General features: G+C 59.4%; 1 protein-coding gene across 4 annotated transcripts; it reads right to left on the bottom strand.

Moving 5' to 3' along the window:
• Positions 1–119: 119 nt before the first annotated feature.
• Positions 120–7,764, bottom strand: PRC1 (protein regulator of cytokinesis 1). Of its 4 annotated transcripts, none has more exons than XM_075100892.1 (14): positions 7,675–7,764; positions 7,407–7,539; positions 6,928–7,050; positions 6,325–6,558; positions 6,072–6,242; positions 5,664–5,813; positions 5,250–5,397; positions 4,964–5,100; positions 4,578–4,673; positions 4,270–4,416; positions 3,767–3,877; positions 3,361–3,471; positions 2,749–2,934; positions 120–1,358 (listed from the first exon to the last, which is right to left on the bottom strand). In XM_075100892.1, the coding sequence occupies exons 1-14, from the start codon at positions 7,683–7,685 to the stop codon at positions 1,281–1,283; spliced, it is 1,836 nt and encodes a 611-aa protein (XP_074956993.1). In that variant the 5' UTR covers positions 7,686–7,764; the 3' UTR covers positions 120–1,280. The 4 variants fall into 4 exon arrangements, with proteins under 4 accessions (XP_074956993.1, XP_074956995.1, XP_074956994.1 ...); XM_075100894.1 differs by having other exon boundaries at positions 2,826–2,934; XM_075100893.1 differs by having other exon boundaries at positions 3,776–3,877.
• Positions 7,765–7,912: the final 148 nt, after the last annotated feature.

Here is a 7,912-nt window from a genome sequence, read left to right as displayed (position 1 = left end):
TACAAAGGGCCTTCCCAGCTTCCCCAAGCGCCTCTGGAGCCAGCCCCTCCTCCCCTCCCCAGCTGCAAGGCCACACCAGGGGAGCCTTTGGTCCCCCCAGACACACACACAGCAGCAGCTATGTACAAAGATATGTATTATTCCCATGAACAGTATGTACAGAGCAAAGAGACAGAACCTGGAGAATAAATAACAGCAAGTGGGGGATTGTAGTGATAACAAGGTGCAAATTAGTCATGATCAGGGACAGACACATACATGCAGAGCTTCGTTAACAAAGGTGCAAACAGGTCCCCCGAGCCGGGACCAGGGCTGTGGCATACCCCCAAAGCACTCTGCTCGATGTCCTCTGCTGGAGCCAAGTGGGAGGAAGGGCAGTGCTGGACGGTGCGGAGCAGGGCCTGGCGGTGGGACAAGCTGCCCTCCTTGCCGATGGCAGGGAGCAGGCCTTGTCCGAGTGTAGGTTGCTTCCTTGCTAGCAATGCATAGGCTCTGCCCTGCCACGGCTTGGGGACAGGGCAGAGGAAGCAGCAGGGTACAACTTGTACAGCTCCCAGGGCCCGAGGAGGATGGCTGGTCAGGCTTGCCTCCTGTGAAGTGCCCTGCTGCTCCCTCCCAGGGACCCCCAGCCCCGCTGCTCCCCTCCAGAGAACCCCATCCTCACAGCCGCTGTGGGAAAGCCAAGACCCTCAGCACTGCACCCAGCCTGGAGCAGGGGTGAGCCCAGTGCTCCGGGGTCAGGCAAAGCCTGCTAAGGGAACCTCAGCTAAAGCCCCCCCAAGACAAGCCTGCTGTGATGTTGAGAAAGGAAGATGCTGATGTACAATAGCTACAGAAATGGAGGGAGGAAAAGCCTGCAACAAAAGGCACTGAAGCCAGTTCTCTCAACTAGGTTCTGTCTGTCCCAGAGCATGCTCAGCAAGGCAGAGCCCCCACTCACCGACGCTCGCCCCCGCCAGCCAAGCTGCGGCAGGAGCCAGCACCCACCCCTGCACTAGCCTAACACAACCATATACTCAAATCTTTAATCACAAACATTTGCAAGAATTTCCCAAATAAAAAGCAAGTTTTTAAAAGTGCCCCTTTCACACCCTACCCTGGCAGGCAGGACCCCCACCCCCAACCCACAGTGGGCCAATGCTGGCCCAAGTAACGCCTGGGACCCAGGTAAAAGTTAACCCTGGAGCACGGACGCTTTGGGCGGGGGGGAGCTGCGTAACGCTCTGCTGGAGCCGCGACTCACTACGACTATGAGCAGCTGGACCCTGGCAGGCAGTGCCTCAGCAGAAGGCATGGGTGGTGGTGGAGTTCAGGACTCGGGAGATACTGTCAGACCTGGAAGCCTTTGAAAGTTCGCGCTGTGGAAACAAGAAGCAGGAGATGGTGATGAGGGGGCAGAGGGGCAGCAGGGAGAGAGCTGCTGCCTGGGGGGAAAGCAGGAACAGCTTCAGGCCAGCAAGGAGGGCTGGCCACGCTGCTCCTGTTTGTTTGGGCTCCCCACTCCCTCTTGCTTCAGAGGAGGGCAGGGAAGCTTTAGCATCGAGTAGCTGAGAAAGAACTCAGAGCCTGTGAGCCTCTCAGAAGCACCTGCTGCCCGAACAGCCCCAGGCTGGGAACCACACCCCTCCCTCCTGCAGCAGGCAGGCTGTCTGTCCCAGGAAGCACTCTGCTAGGTCAGTGGAAAGCAGACAGGCTGCCCCTCAGCAAAGGGAAGCAGGAGGACAGGGACAGCCGTGCCCAGCTGCTGGAGGAAGGGAACACCTAGCAGGAATCTGCCACCATCACAAACCAGACACATCCCCAGGGGCACACAGTGCACTCCACACAGCCTTAGCTGCCACGAGGAAGGGATGCTCGTGGCTATCTACTGTCAGATGATGTTAAATATTGGGCTCAGCCCTTCCTAACGGAAGGGTAGAGGCCACTAAGGGACCTCCGGATGGCCAGAGATGGCAAAGCACCATCCACCACCAGAGAGCACCTGCTTCAGCAGGCAGGGCATCTCCCCAGCCTTCGCTCACCCCGCACGCCAGAGAGAGCAGGGGAAGAGGTGGGACAGGTGCTGGTGTCCCTTCGCAGGCTCAGCCTGGGGGGACAACAAGCAAAGGCCTGTGTGAGCATGCGATGGATGACTCTGTGCAAGCAGCAGGAAAAATCTCCCCCTGCCTGGGGGTCAGGAGACCTTCCCTCCCCTCTCCCACTGACCAGGTTGGGACAGCGAGAGCACTGCTGCTGCCAGCTGCCCAGGCCACCACGCTGCAGCCCCTGGAGAGGCTGGGGAGCATCCCCACCTGCAGGACACACTGCACCAAGTGACTCGGAGCTCAGGGCTGGGGGGAGACTTTGCCTCAGCAGCTGGAGACAGACCACCTCGGGAGAGCAGCTGCATCGCTGCAGCAGGGCTGTTCCAGGGGGCCTGGGCCACGTATGGCTTTGCCCCTGCACAGGGCTGGGAGGTGCCCCCAACATCAATGTTTCTCTTGTGTTTGAGTCTGTTCACCACTGGGCTGATGAGAGCCTTTGTGTGACATGAGCAGGGCTTGGCCTCAGCCACCAAACCGCAATTTTAAGTTCTTAATGTAGAGCCAACAGATCTGTTGCCACGGGCACTGGCAGGAACAGCCGCTCTGTGCAGGGACACCAGGAGGGCTGTGCAGAGCTGCAGCCCTGTGGGATGCTCTGGGATGGGGGGAGCACACCCCCTGTGCTGCCCAGCAAGGGGAGGTGGGTTTAGAAGAGGTGAATTACCGCAAACTCAGAATAGGTGCTGGCAACAGAATTAACGCTGTGGTTACGCTGGGCAGGGACTGTGGGGGTGCACCCACCGCTCAGGGTGGTTCCGTTCAGCTGGGACATGTTCTCCTTGTTCCTCTCCCTGTATCCAGGACGGGGGGGCTTCACAGCCACGCGGCTGGGGGTCCGAGCCTGGCCAAGCTACAGGAAGAACTGACAATTAGATGGGACACAAGAATCAAGCAGAGCTAGGACAGCTGCCCTAGCTTCACTGCCTGTCACTCTGTGGTACCAGGGTAGTTTCAAGCTCCAGGAGCTCTTGGTTCTGATCCTAGAAACATACAGCACACACACACATTTTGAAGGTCCCCCAAGCTGCAGGCTCAGCACAAAGGAAGAGTTGTGCTAGAAATCTGGGCTGGAGGAAGACTACGTGAATGCTGTTACTACCCTCCTCCTCCCTCAGGTCCCAGAAATATCCTGCCAGGATCGTGGCAGCCCAACAGAGCAGGTTATGGGCAAACAGGGGGTTTTGCACCCCAGGAGCTTGGCAGGGGAGGCAGTGAAGCACAGCGCAACACAGCAGAGTCCACCCTGCTAGGCAGGACTCCCTGGAAAGCTCCTTACCTTCCCTCCGGAAGGCGGTAACCGAGATGTTGGCGAGTGGTAGATGGTTCCCCCAAAAGCTGAACGAACGGTGCTGTTGGGTGTGGCGCTGGAGATGGAAGTGCCATTGAGCTGAGAGGAAAAGCAGAGCACATATCACATGGGGAGGAAGCCAGTGGCTGCACGGAGCCTTCTGCCTCCAGAGCACCACAGTACAACAGGCTTCATTGTCCCCAGGGAGAACAGAAGTGCCCATGGCCTGGGCCCTTGCACTGCTTCCATCACACTGTTGCAGCACCGCAAACCCTCCCTGCATCTGTGTGGGACCAAGGCCAGCCCAGGACAAGGCAGGGCTCTAGCCTAGTGACAGCACCCAGCTCCTGGCAGGGCCCCAGCACACCTACACTGCTTCGCACGGACAGTTTACCTTCCTTACTTTGCCAGGTGTGTGGGAGCCGAGCACTCGCCGCTTGATGGGTGTCCGCGGGGTGCTTCCGTACATCATCTCTGTCTCAATCTGGCGACTTTTCTTCAGGTGCTGTGTGAGAGATGTGCACTTACAAACCTGAGCAAGAGGAGCAGTGCAGAGCCAGGGGAAGGGCAGGCTTCTGTCAGCAGGCAGTGCCCTGCAGCCAGTCTGTGGCACAGCCAAGCAGCTGGCATTTCAACAGATATATACAGGTACGCAGAGCCAAGGTGCAGCTCTGGCTCAGCTAGGGCCAGGAAAGGGACTCAGCGTGTACAGATGCTGATGGCAATGAACACCAGTCTCGCTGACAAAGACAGGTGACTGCATGCAAAGTCACTTCCAGGCAGAGACATGAGAAGACAGAGCGCTGGGCAGCAGCTGCTGGCACAGCTCCCCCTACTCGTTCAATGCAGCAGAGGCTCCTCCAGGCCAGGAGGCAGCATGCTCAGCTTCACACTCACCCGCTCCTGCTTCTCCTTCTCTTTCTCCAGGCGGTACAGCTGCCACTGCTCTGTCACATACTCCATGAACTGCTGCCCCTTCACCAGGAAGGTCCCCTCATGTTCCTGCTCCCAGGCCTGGACCCTGCTCTCCAGCTCCTCCTGCAGCTGATGAGGACACAGGAGAGTGTTGAGAGGCTGCCCTGCTGAACGTGGGCATCTCCATGCCCAGAGATATCCCTCGCTGACTCCAAGAGCTGCGCTTCCCCATGGTCAGTGCTAAGCAGGCCTATGTGGGACTACAGCTTCTTCTCCAGGGCTGAACCTACCTTGGAAAGTGTCTTCTGCAGCTTTGCTCGCTGCTTCTCTTCTTTCAGCAGATTCCCCCCACGGTTGGCGAAGCGACTGGGGTCAGTTGCTTTCCTCTAGTACAGAGGGGAGGTCAGGAGAGAACCAAACACACCACCCAGTCTCACAGCCCAACATACACCGCACAGGATATAGACCCTGGAGAAGCCACTCCTGCTGTGCAGCCCCCCATCACAAGCCATACCAGTGCTCTAGATAGAGCACCCCAACCCCTCACCATCCCACTGTGGTTTCCTAGTCCCTCCCTGGTCTTTCCCAACAGCACTTTGCACATGGGAGTAGAGGCGTGCACTGCCTGGTGACCTAGGACTGAGCCAGGCAGAGCACATTCCTGCCCGGAAAATACCTCCAGCTCCAGGAACAGATTCCAGTTTTCCTCCCATTTCCGGACAGCCTCAAACAGATCTTTGTGTGTTTCATAGTAGCTCTTCATCTTCCCCACCTCAGCATCGTGGAGCTCGAGCAGGGTCTCTGTATAGTCCTCTGGAGAGAGTACAACAGCACGCTCAGGAAGCACCCGGGATCCCCACACCTCTGCTAGATGAGGGCAGCCCTTCTCAGCAGCTAGCCTGCCAGCAGGGAGCCCTCAGCTCCCACAGGGGAGTCAATGAGCAGGAAGAGCCAGCACCCACCATCGTAATAGGGGCTGAAGCCTTCCCTCTGCTCCTGACTGTAGAAGCACTTGTCCCAGTAGTCAGCCAGCTCTGCCCGAATGGCCTGAATCACAGATTTCATGTTCTGCAGCTTCAGCTCCTCCAGACAGTCCACTTCTAACTGCAGCTGCCAACAGGATCAGAGCACAGACTCAGAGAAGGCAACATGAGAAGAGAAGCAGGACAAGATTTATCTTCTGTATAAGCCACGGTATAGGCCAGTCACCAGCACTAGTTTCCCGGTCCTCCACCCGTGAGGGCAGGATTTGGCCTGCTCACCTCACACCTGACTGCTGGAAGCAGCTCCTCACTCTGGCTGAGCAAACAGGAGTGTGAAACCCAGAGCTGCTGCCCCCCAGCCCTCCCCCTCCAAGGGCACAGGACAGTCCTTACAGCCTTCCTGGTTTTGGCTCTGGACCCAGTCATGTGCACTGCAGAAGACTCTCTCTCCTCCAGAGGAACCTGCAGCCTTTCCCAAAGCGCGAGGATTCTGGAGCGCAGCTCTGTGCACACGGCTTCGTTCACGGATCGCTGGGCTTCCAGCTACAGGAGGGAGAGCACAGGGTCAGCGCCAGCACAGCCTGGCCCTGAAGGGCACAAGAGGGCCATTTGCTCTACTGCACCTAGTAAAGCCACTCGCTCATCTTCCAAGATCTCCTTGGAAAAACTGCCGAAAGCATGTTATAACACCCAGGCTTGCTGAAAACCGAGTAGTCGCTTTTTACATAGTGGTGCCAACTGCTGCCGGGACCCACCGACGGCCTCCACAGCAAGCAACACTGCCTCAGTGTGCCAACATACCTGCTGCAGCAGATTATGGAGGGCAGCAATGTTGTCTGTGGACAAACAGAAGGCTTCCTCGTCCTCGCACACCACGTCCCGCTCAAAGCTTGTGTCTGGAGTGTGGTCCAGCTCCTCCATGAGGAGGATGATTTGCCGCTTGCTGCTGACAAACTCTTCTCGCCTTTGCTCCTGGAGGTGACGATCGGCATTAGAAACCAGCGAGCGCCTTGCGTGCAACCCTCAGCGAGATCCTCACCCTGTCTCCGCTTACCTTCTCGGCAGTCAGGGAGGCCAAGTGGCGCCTGTAACGATCCAGGTCCTCCAGGCTGGGCACGGCATTGCTGTCGATGCAGAACGGGGTTGTGCAAAGGATGTCACACAAGTCTCGGTCTTGTTCTTGCAGGGTTTTCAGCTCCTGCTTCCTGTCCCTTTTCTGCTTTAACATCACTTCCACACGGGTGCGCAAATTCTTCTCCATCTGCAGAATGGTACACCCTTCCTCTGCCTAGAAGGGTCCAGAAGTCAGTTCTCTTCTCCACAGCTCTCACAGACCTGACTCACATATTTAAGGCTTCTTAAACTAAGACCTAGGACACAAACCCTAGTTCTGAGCAAGATGTTCCCCAGGAAGGTGCAAACGCAGCAGCAATATGCAAAAGGAGATGCTGTGAGACACCTGGCCTCCTCGTTACCATCTCCCAGCACCTAACCTGCAAGGAGCCACAAAGCCTTTGGCTCTGCCAAGCATTAGGAAAAGTGGTTTTGAACAGGTGCTTGCCTTGGTAGCTCCAGCCTCACTGAGACACCTGGGCAGAGGCCAGGCAGCAGAAGACCATTGCCAGCAGGATCCTAGGAGTGAAAAGCAATATCTTACCTCAAAGGGGTCCAGCTGGAGCTCCCTGCAGAGGATGTCAAGCTCCTTCCGACACAGGGCAATGCTCTTCAAGAGACGGTCCTTCAGGCTCTCCTCCTCTGCGACCATCATGTCCAGGAGACCCTGCAGCACGGGTGTGGTCAGAGAGGCAGGCCACGGGGATGGAGAGCCAGGAGGGAACGCACCGGGAGGCCGGGCAGGCCAGCGGGACCTCAGCTAGAGCTGCCTCTGGTGCCAAGCGACGGCGCAGGCAGCACAGGGTGCCAGCCATCTCCCCGGGTGCTCCCGCTAGGCCTGGCTGGCCCCGCGCCCACAGCCCGGCCCGGGGGCCCCGAGGGAGCGCTTCGGGGCGAGCCGCCACCCGGCTACCCCAGCCCCGGGGGCTCCCGCTGCAGCCGCGGGCCCAACGGCGGGCGAGCGCAGGGCCCGGGGACCCCCCCGGCCCCGCCACCGGGACACCCTGCCCCCCCGCCCCTCACCTTGATGTGCTTCTTGACGACGTCGGTGCGCTCCAGGCGCTGCTCCTCGGGGATCCCGATCTCCTCCCAGATGTCCCGCAGCGCCGCCATGGCTCGGTTCAAGCACGACACGGCCTCGGCCGCCAGCACCTCACTGAGGGTACCGGGGCCCGACTGCCATCAGCGGCCGCCGGGCGGCACCGGGGTCGGTCCGCCCGCCCCCCCGGGTGCCCCCCCGGGTGCCCCCCCGGGTGCCCCCCCGGGTGCCCCCCCGGGTGCCCCCCCGCACCTCTTCCTCATGGCAGCGGCCCCGCTCCGCTCGGCGCCCACCGCTCGCTCCGACGATTCAAAATCGCCTCCCGGACGCGCTCATTGGCTGCCGCCAGCGACGGCGTCACCATACGCCCCGCCCACAACCGCCGCTCAGGGCCGCGCCCTCTCTGGCCTCGTCCCTTTCCTACCCGCCGCTGTCGCGGTCGGTCCCGCCCCAAGCCGGCCTCCAGCCAATGACAGCGAAAAGCCTTCGG

Source organism: Phalacrocorax aristotelis, chromosome 7 (assembly GCF_949628215.1).
Source record: "Phalacrocorax aristotelis chromosome 7, bGulAri2.1, whole genome shotgun sequence".
NCBI classification, from domain to species: domain Eukaryota; kingdom Metazoa; phylum Chordata; class Aves; order Suliformes; family Phalacrocoracidae; genus Phalacrocorax; species Phalacrocorax aristotelis.
This window is presented reverse-complemented; position numbering and strand designations above follow the sequence as displayed.

What these genes read in the sequence shown, in the direction of transcription:
- PRC1 (XM_075100892.1), bottom strand. An exon ending in CTTCAGCCCCTATTACGATG is followed by an intron (nt 5,101 to 5,249) that starts GTGGGTGCTGGC and finishes TACTCTCTCCAG; the next exon opens with AGGACTATACAGAGACCCTG. An exon ending in TGCAGAAGACACTTTCCAAG is followed by an intron (nt 4,417 to 4,577) that starts GTAGGTTCAGCC and finishes TGTCCTCATCAG; the next exon opens with CTGCAGGAGGAGCTGGAGAG.